This window comes from Pseudonaja textilis, chromosome 6 (genome assembly GCF_049901715.1).
Source record: "Pseudonaja textilis isolate UNSWEBS1 chromosome 6, rPseTex1.2, whole genome shotgun sequence".
Lineage (NCBI taxonomy): Eukaryota > Metazoa > Chordata > Lepidosauria > Squamata > Elapidae > Pseudonaja > Pseudonaja textilis.
In genome coordinates, this window is record NC_141995.1 from 61,706,521 (window position 1) to 61,721,129 (window position 14,609).

General features: G+C 37.6%; 1 protein-coding gene across 1 annotated transcript in view; it reads right to left on the reverse strand.

Annotated features, from left to right (window-relative positions):
* Positions 1-14,609, reverse strand: part of GABRB1 (gamma-aminobutyric acid type A receptor subunit beta1) — an 82,239-nt gene that overhangs the window by 5,240 nt on the left and 62,390 nt on the right. Inside the window, exons 6-7 of the mRNA XM_026699976.2 lie at positions 1,525-1,662; positions 1,280-1,432 (exon numbers count right to left, since the gene is read on the reverse strand). Of these exons, the coding sequence (XP_026555761.1) occupies positions 1,280-1,432; positions 1,525-1,662 (291 nt within the window). The remainder of the gene's footprint in view (positions 1-1,279; positions 1,433-1,524; positions 1,663-14,609) is intronic.

A 14,609-nucleotide genomic window follows, 5' to 3' on the forward strand; every position in this document is an offset into this window, starting at 1 on the left:
TTCTAAGGACATACTTCATTTCTGAAGATACCACATCATACAGAATTCCCAGCCCAGGCATCCACCTCGCTGCCTGAGCCATTTCTACAATGCTCTAGTTTTCTATGCCTTTTACCATCTTTTCCGTTGTATCAATCAGATTTGGGAATTACAGCTCTTAAGACTTGCCACAGTGAGTAGCTGAGACCTTGGAGACTTTGGGACAAGGGGAAATAATATGAGTTTGTTTCTTGCTAAGGCAGCAGAAGCTTAACACTACCATGATCTGAATAATATTCCATGTACAATGCTGGCTGTACATGGAAAAACTGCAGGATACATGCCTCAAAAATTGCAGGATACATGCTGATTCTTAAGTTACGGGAAATTGTCTTCAACTACATTTCACCAAGTTAGAATATTTGACCTGGATGTTTGATCTAGGAGCACATCTTCCTAGGAAAGTCTTATGTGCATAAGTCAAAGATTTTGTATAGATGTTTGTGAGTTAAATGTATATAATTCTGACAGATATACATTATTATTGAAAAATCTCTGGCATTTTAAGATAAATTTGCTTCACCATGTTTTCTTCCCACCTGCAGGATTTGATTAGTTGATTACGTGCCATTAAGTTTCTTGATAGGGTCTCCTGTTTGGGTAGGGGGGTTGGACTAGATGCTTACCAGATCTCTTCCAACTTTGGTAAACTAGTCTAGTCTAGTTTAATCTAGAGATAATGTAGATTGTTGATTTTTCTTTTTTTGGTGCTTTCAAACCAGTGTTGGCTTCTGGAGACTTCCTGGACTTGTCCCTGCAGTTTTCTTGGCAAGATTTTTGAAGTAGTTCGCCCTTGCCTTATTCCTAGACAGAGGGAATGACTGGTCCAAGGCCCCCAACCTGGTTTTCTACCCAAGGTGGGACTAGAACTCACAATCTCTGGTTTGTAAACTACATCTATATCTACATCTATAACCTCTCCATCAAACTGGCTCTCTTAAATTGTTGCTATTAACTCCATTTTTCTCTTGCCTATTGTTCACATTTGTCTTTGCTTTTGGTTACTTTTTGTCTATTTTGACAAATGAAATATTTTTTTTATCTTTGATGATATTTAATAAATAGGTATCAAGCTATATATATATATTTGCTAGCTGAAGGGTGTGACATGGTCTGTGCTTTTTGCTCTAATCTGAATACATTAATTGGCTGGAAGGCTGTTGGGTGCAAATTAAACAGAAAATTACCCCCCCCCCAAAAAACAATTTCCAACAGTAGCATCATCCAAGAAATAATTTACCTAGTGCAACTCTTGCAGCAGATGCATCATAGTTGATCCAGAAGGATACCCAAGACAGAATTGTAATTAGAGTGGAAGGCATGTAGGTTTGCAGAATGAAATACCCGATATTTCTTTTCAGTCGGAAACTCAGGGACAGGCGGGGATAAGCCCCTATTTGAAACAAATGAAATGAAGTCATGTCACAAATGTATTTGTTTTCTGGTAATGTTTCCAGTCTATGTTTGCAGCTGGTTGGTGCTTACCTGTTGCAAACTTTGCTTTTTTTGTGATCATTTTGTAATCAATAATCGAGAACTGAGGGAGCTCAATTTTATTAACTCCGCTAACAGCTGATTCCCCTCCAATCCAGTAGAAACCAATATCATCAGTTGTGTATCCATCTGCAGTTAGAGACATAAGCAAGTATGTTAGTATGTCAGCTAAAAGTTTTACAGTTTAAATCTATTTGTAAAGAAAATTGCAAAAAAAGACAAAACATTAGGAGACATAATCTAAATTATAGCACTGTAAATATTTCACAGCTGTATATCAATAAACCCAGCTTACATCATGTCTTTTTTGAACAGGCTACTTTTGTTCTATTTAATACTGCATATTAAATTAACATCCCTTTTTTATGGTACTTAGTAAATTCTTGTTTTAAAAGCAGAGGTTCAAAGTTAAAAGATTTTAGAGATTTTTCTCCAGTTTTCTATCAAATACAACATAGCGCTGCTGAATATTATAACATTTAATGCTTTAAACCAGATCAATAAATTACAACAGAATACCACATTTTAGAGAGACAGGAATTTTGGTTCATTTCTCTGGAAGTAAGTTCCATTTAGCACAGTAGACTTATCTTACCATACAGTGTGTCACTTAAGGGTAACTAGCACAATTCTAAAACTTGAAGAACAATATGAAGAATAGTGAGAACAATTCATCAATGGAACAGCTGGCTTCCCAGAGTTGTGCGTGTTTCATCACTGGAGGTTTTCCAAAAAATATTGGACAACAATTTGTCTGGAATAATATAAGGTCTCTTGCCTTGAGCAGCGGGGTTGGACTAGATGACCTTCAAGGCCAGGGTGGGATTCAAATTCTTTAACAAATGGTTCTGTGGGCGTGGCTTAGTTGGTAATCAAGAAGTAAATTCAAAAAAATAACATTGGCCACATCGTATAAAGAAAACCTATATAAAATTTTTCATAGGTGGCATCTTCCTCCAGTACTGTCCAAAATGTATCAAAATATATCACCCAACTGGTGAAATGTACCAAAGAATATGGATCATATTAACACACAGTACAGCAAAGCCAGATCTGAAAGTTTGCACATCAAGCTTCCCCAGTTAACTTTTTATTTTCTGTTCCTACCCCCGTTATCTCCCCATTATTCAGTCACATTTGCATAAGTTATTTTGGTAACAGTTCCAGCAATGGCTAGCTAGATGGTGAGCTTCTACATTCCACTCCCAAGCCTCTGGCCTTGGGACAATGAGCTGGTGTCTTGGGGAGACATGAATGGTTTCTGTTTTCCCCTCCCAAGAGCTCTCCCCCTTTCATAGCTTATGGCAGGCTGACACCTAGCAAAGCAAGGCTGAAGCACAGGATGGCAATTCTGACACAACCGTTGTAGTTAAGTGACTGCAGGATGCTGCAAATGGCAATAAAAGCAGGCTGGTTGCCAAGCATCCAAAATGTACGCATGTAACTGTGGGGGATAAGCATTGGACCTTTGAATCCAGATAATAAATAATGTTTTTTTGGGGGGGGAAGGGTCCATTGTAACTTCAAGTGGTTGCTAAGCAACCAGTCATAAATTAAGAACTACCTGTATAGGGCATAAGCAAATATATAGAATTGTCTTATATGCAAACAGCATTAGAAGCCTGATCACACATTTGAAAAATAAAGGCACCTTATTTGGAGTTTCCTTTCTTTGGGAAAATAATGTATTCTTTTATTATTTCGAGGGCAATGTTTAAGAGGCAAAGTACCCAACTGAAAAAAATCTCACTGTAGTGATAAATAGATGATATGATGCTGTGCCTTGATAGTTTACAAAGCAAGAAAATTGCATTTCGGCTTCTGCAAAGCCTTGTTGACCTCAAAAAGCATTTGTTTGCTATTTTGTTTGCTATTACCTAATTAGGACAAGGAGCAAAATTTGATAAACTGAATAAATTAACATTGGATAGGATGGCTACATGAAAAGGATTAAGTAGTTCATTGTTCCTATTAAAGTAAAGGATAATAAATAAAGAAATAAAATATATTATAGCATTAAGTAGAGAGTTACTCTATAGATAGGCATGTCTTATCTTGATGTTAGGCAGTTGTTTTCTTATATATGTAGAAGTATTTATCGCTCTAGGCATTTCTTATCTTGCTGTTGTGGAACATATTTCTTTAACCTTTCACGTGTTGTAAAACAAGTAATAACACATCCCTACAATCAGTTACACCCCTCTCCTATTGAGACACATGATTGTCCCATCTAAATCAATCTGAATCCATCTGGTTTACGTTTCACCCCCCTGAGAATGAAACTGTACCTCTCTGGGAATGCAATCTCCTCCATCCGGAGGAATCCACACTTTTTCAAGTATGTTGTTAATAGCCTTATTAAATGGTCAATTGTGATCCATTAGCAGGACAATAGAAGAAGGGATAATGAAAGATAAACACGTGGGAGATTGTGGCATAGGCCTGGCCTGAGAGGGGGTGGAGGTGAGAGGAAAGGATCCTCTGAATTGGTGTCACCTCCTGTCTCTTGCCTCCGCGCATCGAGGAGGTTGAGCAGCTGTCAGTGATGTCCTCAAGGGAAGATGTTGTAAGGGGGAGGCTCACACACCCCAAACCTTCTCTTCCTCCTCGACAGAAGCGCTCATGTGCAAAGCACTCACTGCCCCTCTGGACGCCACAAGCCTCTTCCTCCCCGCTGAGCGTGTGAGAACTTCTGGCGAGGAGGAAGAGGGGGTTGAGCAGCTGCTTCCTGTGGCTCAGGAGGCCCGCGCTCTTTCCAGTGCTGCTCGGTCTCCTCGATGCGCTGAGGCAGGAGGCAGCAGCCACGACACGGGAGACTGCAGGATTGCCCCGCCTCCCCACCTCAGCATGCTGCAGCCCATCAAAAAATTTTCATGGCCCACCGGTTGGCAACCGCTGTTCTAGTCCAATCCCCTGCTCCAGCAGGAGACACTCTTACCACTTCAGACAGATGGCTGTCCAGTCTTTTCTTTAAAAAGCCTAGCGATGAAGTACCTACAACTTCTGAAGGTAAGCTGTTCCACTGAAGGTTAATTGTTCTCACTATTAGGAAGTTTCTCCTTAATTCCAGTTTGCTTTTCTCCTCGATTATTTTCTACCCATTGTTGGTTGTATTCCATCTGATGCTTTGGAAAATAAGCTAACCCTTTTTCATTGTGGTGCTCCCTCAAATACTGGAATATTTCTATCACCCCTACTTTGTCCTTTCTCTAGATTAGCCGCACCCAAATCCTGCAACTGTTCATCATATGTTTTTGTCTCCAGGCCTTTAATTGTCTTAGTTGCTCTTCTTTGCCCTTTTTCCAAAGCCTCAACACTGTGTTTGTAATGTGGTGACCAAAACTGGATGCAATATTCCAGGTGTGGTCTTACTAAAGATTTATAAAGTAGTATTAATACTTCATTAATACTTCTGCCAGCTCCTTCAGAACTCTGGGATGTAATTCATCAAGTCCTGGTGATTTATATTTATCAAGGCTAGACAGGTGTTTTCTTATCATTTTCTTGCTTATTTTAATTTTAATTTTTAGTCTGTCTTTTACAATTAGGTTTTTGGTAACGGGCTATAATTTCTTTTTGCACGGACTGATGCAAAGTCAGAGTTCTTTCTACTGCCTATTACTTCCTTGCCATCTTCCCTCTTTAGTGGACTTACTGTTTCCTTGACTTTTTTCTTGTTATGTATATGTTGTAGCACTTTTTTTCTATTATCTTTGACTTTCGTTGCAAGTTTTTGTTCATTCTGAGCCTTAGCAGATTCAGGCCACTTGCCTGAGTTAAGTGTCCCTCTTTGCATTTTTTTTTGTACTTGTCCTTTTTGTCTTTCAATTTGTCAGAGAGATCCATGCTGTTTTCTTCTTGGATTCTTGTTTTTCTTTTTCAGGGGTATTGTGTTGGAGTGGGGGTTTCCCATGTTTCTTGACTTGCTTTGCTCCTTTAGGGTTTTTATCTATGGAAATTTGCTTAGTCTCTATCTGAGCTTGTTAATTCTATCAATCACATAGGTAGATTTTCCTCATGAAAACATATAATTAAAAGATTAAAGCAACAAAGGCAGTATAGAGCCCCAAATAATATTTTTTTTCTGAGATAAACAGCCATATAAATGTGATTAATAATTTATAGAGACAATGCTGCCTTACCACTGTCCAGTTACAGCACTTACCAAGCCCGTATCTTTTTCTAAAGCGGGGGTCTCTAAGCTTGGCAACCGTAAGACTTGTGGACTTCAACTCCCAGATTTCCCCGGTCAGCATGACTGGATGAGGAATTCTGGGATGATGTCTATCAATCTTAAAGTTGCCAAGGTGGATTTTTGAAACTCAGTAAGAAGCAAACAGATTTTATTTAAGTGCATATGAAAATGTCACTGGAGCATATCAAATGCTTATGTCATCTAGTATTCTGTTCTCACAGTAGCAACCCAAAGACAACTGCTCTCTATTCAGGGAATCCCTGATGACTTTTATATAACCGGTCTGGAAGAAATTTCCTGACACGGAGCATGGCTTCTATTTGTCATTTCTCCTCTCTTGCCATTGTTTGGATATATCTTCCCAGATTGTCCAATTCAAGGGATGTCTGCAAGGGTGGTAAAAAAAAAAAAATCAATATGGCAGCCAGAACGTGATCAAAACTCTCCTGGCGTTATGTAGGCTGGAATGAGGTGTTTAGGTACGGACCCTTGGTCACGCCTCCTTTATACCCAGCCACCCATCTCAACCTATTTACAGCCAGCTTTCCTCCTCCTCTGGCTCTTCCATGGCGATTCTCTATGGCCAATGGCAGGTCAGCCCTACATAAGACAAAATAAGTAAGATACTGCACAGGCATCACATCAAGACTGCCTTCAAAACAGACAGAAAAGTAGCAGCCATCCTAAGAAACTCCAAAGATAAAATTGACCTGGAAAACCAAGGAAAACCAAGTCCCCTGTGCATCATGCCCTGCCACATACATTGGACAGACCAATAGAAGAATATGTACCCGCCTGGATGAACACAAAAATGCAGTAAAAAAGCTGGAACACACTTCCTCACTAGTCCAACACATGAAAGCTACAGGTCATAGCATCGACTTCAATGGTACCAAAACCCTAGCCACTATAGAAAACCCCAGCTACAGAATTATCAGAGAAGCCATAGAGATTGGAAAAAAAGACCTGAAAGCATGAATAGAAGAGATGATTCCCCCAGACTGTCAATTATCTGGAAGCCTGCACTCTCAAACAAAAAAATCTCCACACCACAAGCCAGGCAAACACCTGGGCACAAACAGACCCCCCCCCATACCTCCAGCCCAAACACACCCCAACCGGGCACCCAGATGAAACCTAGCTTCCTAGTAAACTATAGCCGGCCATTCACTTGAAGCTAAGCTGCACTAAAAGCCCCCAATACAAAAAACACAATGCTGCTAGCCAATCAAGACAAAAAAACCTCTACAAAACAGACCGAAGATATTAGAAACACCAATCAAGCAGAACACAGCAAACCCCCAAGACCAATAAACACAGACCAAGACTCCCAACCAACCAGGATGAAGAAAAAAACATTCTGGAACAGCAGTAGGCTAGCCCCAAATTTAAAACAGAAATGGCCGTGAAAGCCTGACACACAGACAAGCCTAATAAACAAGCCTGATGATGGCAGATGAGATTCTGCCGAAACGTCGCTACAACTTTAAAAGCACAACTATAATGATGTGGGAAAATACCTGAACAAAGCTGAATATCATACATATAAATACCCACGAAAACTTAAGAAATTATATATATATATATACACATACAGAGAGAGAGAGAGCTTAGATAACTTTTTTTGTAATAATTTTTTTATTTTTATATTTTATATATATCCACACACACACATAAAATTAAAAAAAATGCATTTTCAAATTTTGAGTCAAACCTTTCTTTCAGTTGCACATATCAGGTAGAGAAAAATACATCTTGAATCCAGTTAACTCATTAGGTTTAAGTCACTCCTTCTAGCTTATCTTCATGGAATAAAATCTTTTTTCTCTCTGGAAGTATCAAAAACTTGTAATCCTTTCTTTTTATTATGTAATCCTCAACCTTGTTAATGTCCTTAAAGAAAAAAAACAACATTTGTCTTTTTTCTCACTACTCTTCTTTCATTTGTGTTTAGAGGTTTACATTTGAACCATAATAGTGCGAGTGAAAATGAAAGTTGATATCCATTTCTTCCAAGGATGTGATATACTCCTCTGCATTTTCAGCTACTTGAAAAGTTGTTTCTGCAGTTTGGTAATATCCTGCACATGTCTGCATGTCAGAAGTGCTTTGAGAGGATCATCAGAGAGCAATTGGCCCCCAAATTGGCATATTTTATTTAGAAACCTTTCAAATATTTTATTTAGAGACCTTTCATATATATCTATAATACTTTGCTCCATCATCTTGGTTTCTTCTTTTAGTCAGAATCAGAATCGGAAAGTTTTAGCCACTCAAAGTTAAGAAGATCAAGCTGACAGTTACTACAATAGTAAACTAGAAACCACGAATTTCAATCTTTATTTTTCCCCATCAACTTTTTTTACTTTTCTCTCAGCCAGCCCCCTTATTTGGCTTCCTTGTTCTTTAAAACAAAAGAAATCCCTAAAATGACACAGGTCTTCAAAAAGATATAGCAGACTGTTGCTAGAAAGAGCCTCTACTAAGTTGATTTAAGATAGAATAATAATCTTTAAAGGTGATTAAGAAAGGAAGGTGTTCCGGACTAGCAGGCTTGAAAGCCTGCATTCGGATTGGTCCACTAACAGCGGGTCGTGATGGGTCGCCTCAGACTGATCCGATTGGCTAGTTAGCAGGCTGCCGCGATTGGGCAAACCAAGTGCGGCAAGCTCAAATCGCTGTCATTGGCTGCCTAGCTGCAGCCAGCTCTATAAAAGGGGCTGCTGCGGCTAGGATATTTCGCTCAGATCTGAAGTCACTAATAAAGAGCTGTTGTTGCTATCTGAGTCTCGTCTCCGTTCTCGGACCCATCCTTCCAGACTTAACAGAAGGCCTAACTTACTGTCTGTTTGAAAAATGGATTTCAAAAAAGGATGGCTTCTTCGACCCCCAAACAGCCTCTTCCCTCCCAGCTTTTGGCATGCAGACAGCTTCAGAGTTCAACTCCAAAGCAATCTGCCAGCTTATTGAAGGGTCGTTAGGGGAAATTCTTTGACACATCCTAACCATGTGGATCATAAAAACTGATGGGATATCAACCTGTCCCTTCAGTTTAAAAGGTAGAAGAGCAACACTCCAGGGAGAAATCCTCCGGAGATCTGTCCCCATGCATGTGTTCAGTGAGCCATATCCCCCAAAGTCTTGCTCTGGCCTTCTGTCAACACCTTTAGGTGTACCTGGTAAAATCTCTCAAATATCAAAGCTCTGGGTTAGGCACAGAAAACTTCTCAGAGATAACCGAAACCCCAAAAACTTTTAGACTGCCTACTATTGACCTCATCCCTTTCCTAAGAGGTCTGTAGGGGGCGTGCATAAGCGCACCAACGTGCCTACCATCCCTGTCCTATTGTTTCTTTTATACATTTTTTTTATTTTTCTTATATGTATCCATATATTCATAACTATGTTTTTTACTTATACCTATTATCTTGTAAGCAATTGACAAATTAAAAAAAATGACAAACCACTTTGGGATAGACTTGTGCATATTATGTACCTTACAACAATAACGTGGGATGTAACCACTTGATGCAAAATTCCCTTGCCACTGCCATTGGGAAGCACTGTGTCTTGCCTCCAGCATAGGAAGCAATATGTACTTACTAACCAATTCAATATAATATAAATAACAAATTAGTTTCATAAAACATCAGTGTCCTAAAGTAATTAATGCTTTGGATTTTGCAGATTCTCTCATACTTTTTTTTGAATTTGTAAACTACTGAACTTTGACTGTATTAAACATGGTCTCTATCATAACATTAAGTGTTGTACCTTATGATACTTGACGAATGTATCTTTTCTTTTTATGTACACATATGCACCAAAGACAAATTCCTTGTGTGTCCAATCACACTTGGTGTCAGCTTTGGAAGCCATATTAGTACCAGAAGCTTCCATGGTGCCACATTCTTGTGCCTGGGAAAGTAGGAGGGGGGAATTATAGAGTGTTGGTAGTTAGACATAATAGCATTCTTTTTTTTTTTTTTTGGTAAAGGTCATGTTATTCCTGCACCTGCAGGAGGAGTAGTTGAAGGGATGTCTCTAGCTGGGGTGGATAGTGATTGGACCATGCGATGGACTGATGGGTGCAGGGGTTGGTTTTGGACTTTTGAATTACTAAGGGAAAACCTGGAATTCTCAGATTCGGGTTTTCCCAGATGTGCCAGTATAACTACTCTAACAAAAAGAAACTTTGAGAAAATGCCTGTCTCAGAGTTTTAAATTGGAGTTGAGTTTTTCTGGAACGCTGGCACTTGGCCAATAAAGAATTCTATGTACTAAGGATCCAGATCACATTCTATTCTATTCTATTCTATTCTATTCTATTCTATTCTATTCTATTCTAATATCAAAAGTTATGAAGAAAATGTAGAATTTTCTGCTTTCTTCTGAATTTGTAGAGCAACATGCACAGAAAAGGAAAACAAATGAGCCTCTTCTATTTGATCTTCTGGATAACCCAGCATTTTGAATAGGATTATAATACTACATATGCATGCATATTCCTGATTTAAATGACTAATGATATGACACAAGATGGGTGCTCTCTGTTTCCCACCACATTTGATTTGCAAAGTTTTGATAACAAATTATTAAGGTTAAAGAAGTGGGAAAGTAGTCTTGGGCTCTTGAAATTGGGAAGAGGTAATTAAACTATTGAGGGAGAAGGAACATCAGAAAAGATTGCTCATTTCGACTTCTGGTTTGGGCTTCTTTGGCAACAGACCGAAATTCGCAATCGTGTGTGGTTTCGATCCGTGCTCGCCACCAGAGTGCCCCGAGCTGGCTGGATTCAGGGCTAAGCCACCCTGTAGAGCTGGTGAAGAGGAGGGAGACTGCCAGCAGGGTTGAGGAGAGCTACATATCTCCTCCGCAGCTGGCCATTACTCCCTTTCCCGAAGGCAGTTGCAATGGTGGTCAGAAATGGCCACCTCAAAGAAGAATCCAACTGGAAAAGATTGTGCAGGAGGAAGAAGAGAAAGCTTTGACTGACTGATTTGAACTGAAAAAGCAACAACATAAGGTATCCTTATTTATATAAGGTATTTGAACTATAAAAACATTGTTCCCAAAGAAAATTTCTGAAGTGGTGAAGGAGAGAGAGATGGGAAAAGATTTGGTTTTTTTTTCCTTCCCCATACTGACAGCTAAGAGACTTAAGTAAGAAGTTGAAAAAAATTCACTTTGACATTAATAGGCATTTAAGCCGAAAATAAAATGTCAAAGGGATAATAAAGATTTCTTGAATATTTAAAAACTTTTAAAAGAAGGAAAGGAGAGAAAAGGAAAAAAACAAAATGGTGGGATCTGGAAAAATGGAGGAGACTACCTGGAAGTAAAAGGAATCAACAGTGAAACCTTAACAAGATTCCTAAAAAAGTACATTCTAACTGAAACTTTGTAACAAGATAATAGAACCCCAGGAAGAGAAAGTGGAAAAAAGAAACAAGAAGAAACAGCTTTGGACTATTTGGATTACTTGGTGATTTTTTGACTTTTGGTTATTGGATTTAAATGACTAAAATCAATGGGGTGGTTGTTTAAAAGTGTTTAAAATGGCATCACTCTTGGAAGAACTGAAAATGGAACTTAAAAACAGAAAGAAGATGCCCAAGAAGAAAGAGGTTTTTTTGGCTTCGTATTTCAATTTTTAGAAATGGAGATCTTGAACTATGAGAAACAACAAGAAATGTTTGAAGAACAAGAAGGGCGGGACAAAGAAGAAGCCATCTTTAATGATCAAGTAATTCTATGTGGGGGAAAAAAGGAAAGGGGAGAGAGTGAAAAATTTAAGATTTGAAAAAACAACCAAAAAAAGAACAGTTTGAAAAGTAGTTACAATATTAGGAAGAAACAGAAGAGAGGATTACAGAAGAGAGAATTAAAATTAGACAAGGAGTCAAAAAGGGGAGGGAGAAGAAGAGGGGGGAGAAGGAAAGGAAAAGAAGTTATAAAGGACAGAAACAGGATATAGAGAAACAGAGAAAATGTACAAGGATTAAAGTTATAAGCCTATTTAGAAGACATAGAGATAATGGGTGAAAATTTACTTGAAAGAGAGGATTCTGCAAGGGTACATAAGATAGCATTGTTATATTAAAAATAGAAATGAATTTAGAAAATATGAAACAAGTGTGGTTAAAGTGATAGATAAAATACTTATTGTAGTGTAATGTAATGTTTGTTAATAAATAAATGAAATAGAATGAGAGAGGTCTGAATGGACAAAAATTAAAAGATACAAAGGTGTCATACTCCAATCAGTAACTACAGGGGAAAACTTGTTTAATGAGAAAAGAAAATATGAAATTGAAACAGGACAGACCAAAGTATAAACACAATGATTAGAAAGATATTGAAACTTAGAAAAACTTAGAACTTAGAAAGGAATGAGATAATCAAAAACAAGGTTGAGAAAACTAAGAAAAGGTAAAAATCACTGAGAAAATGCTAAAATAGTAATAAGATATGGAATAAAATACAAAGATGAATATGAAATTGAGTTTGTGTCTGTATGGAAAAGTGACAACCCGGGATCATGCTATTCTAAAAAAAAAGATACTTTATTTGTATTATGTTTGGTGAAAACCCACATAAAAATGTTTACAAAAAGAAAAGATTGCTCATTTCTAGAAAAGAAGAATATATGAGAATAGAATTGTTTTCTAACTTGATTTTGTTCGTATGAGAAGGGATAGAGATAGACTCGATTGTCTTGCAAAATTCTGTTATTCTACCCTATAACAATAAAAAGCATTTCTTCTTTCTTGACTTGTCTACCTTAATAAGCTGCCAACAGGCCTTTTCCTGCTGAATACTAATGATATAATCATCTATACACTTACTGACAGCCCTTAATTGTTTTAATTGATCAACTATAACTAAATCAATTTTAGTTAATTAGCCTGCTATCAAATTAATCAAGTAATTATAATTAAATACATTTTCTTCAAATAAATGACTTTTTGAAAATAGAATGAATGAGCTGGAAGGGACCTTGCTCAAGCAGGAGAACCTCTACTAATTCAGATCAATAATTGTCTAGTCTTTTCTTAAAAACCTCCAGTGATGGAGGGCCCACGATTTCTGGAGGCAACTTCTGTACCACTGGTTAATTGTCCTCACTGTTAGGAAGTTTCTCCTTCATTCCAGGTTGCTTCTCTCTTTGATTAGTTTCCAACCATTGTTTCTTATCCTGCCCTCTGGTGCTTTATAGAATAATTTGACCCCCTCTTCTTTGTGGCAGCCCTTCAAATACTGGAATATTGCTATCTCGTCACCCCTAATTTTTCTTTTCTTTAGACTAGCCAAACCCAAATCCTGCAGCTGTTCTTTATATGTTTTAGTCTCCAGGACTTTGATTATCTTAGTTGCTCTTCTCTGAACTTTTTGTAAATCTCAACATCTTTTTTGTAGTACGGCGACCAAAATTGGTTGCAGTATTCCAGGTGTAGACTTGCTAGGGTTTTATAAAGTGCTACTAATACTTCATGTGATCTTGATTCTATGCCTCTGTTTATACATCCTGGGTTTTGTATTAGCTTTTATGATGCTGCTACAACACTGCTAGCTCATATTCAAGTGACCATCCAATAAGACTCCAAACTCCCCCTCACAGTTACTGTTTTTGAGCCAGGTCTCACCTAATCCTCACCTAATACCTTTGGTTTTCCCTGCCTAAATGTAAAACTTTGCTTTTCTCCACACTGAAATTTATTTTGTTGGATAGGGCCCATTGTTCCAGTTTGTCAAGATCTTTTTTAGATGTTTAGTTTGTCTTCTGGGGTCTTGGATCTAGTACCATTAAAGACTACTCATTCAGTATGGTTTGTCAGCCAGATACAAATCCATTTGGTGGTGATTTTATCTATTCCACATTTTTCTAGCCTACCAAGAAGTAGGTTGTGGTCTATTTTGTCAAATGTCTTACTGATATCTAAGTATATTGCATCCACAGCATTTCACTGCTGTACTAATTTAGGGACTTTATCAAAGAATGAGATAAGATTGGTTTGGTATGATCTGTTTCTAACAAATGCCTGCAATCCATCAGATCCCAGTGAATTATATTCATCAAGGTCAGAGAGGTGTTGTCTTACCATTTTCTTGCTTATTTTAATTTTTATTTCTAGTTTGTCTTTTGCAGTAGTTTTTTTGGTACATTGGGCTATAATTGTACCAAAAAAACCCTACTGTAAAAGATAAACTAGAAATAAAAATTAAAATAAGCAAGAAAATGGTAAGAGAACACATATCTGACCTTAAACAAATGTAAATCACTGGGACCTGACAGATTACATGATTACAGATTACATGCTTTTTTAAAAATAAAGACCATTGGTTTTATATGATTAACATCCTTACTATTTCATTGTCATAATCAGAACTAAAATATTCTTATAAAACCAATTCAGAGCTTTTGCCCTCATTGATTAAAATGTATATCTTCAGATTAATAAAAATTTGGTACATCAGTCTGTAAATTAAAGCTTGTTAGGCTGTAACATTAAATAATATTGTCACAATTATATAAATACATTTAACTGTTTATAGAGAGTTATACTGATTCTAGAAGAGTTGGAATGGTAATTAACATACGCATATACTCTCTCTCTCTCTCTCTCTCTCTCTGTGTGTGTGTGTGTGTGTGTGTGTACAGAGAGAGAAGGGGAAAGAGAAGAAAGCTATTATAGGAAACAATATATTTCCAAGGATTTAAAGAAATTAATAGTTGGCAAAACCATCAACTAAGAACTTGGCCATAACATTTAAACAAGGCCTCAAAAAATGCAAGGGAGTATGTAAATGACTTCGTCAAAGTTGAAAAAGTGCCAGTAATGTTGACAGGACTTTTTTTTAATGATGGAAACAAAGTCAG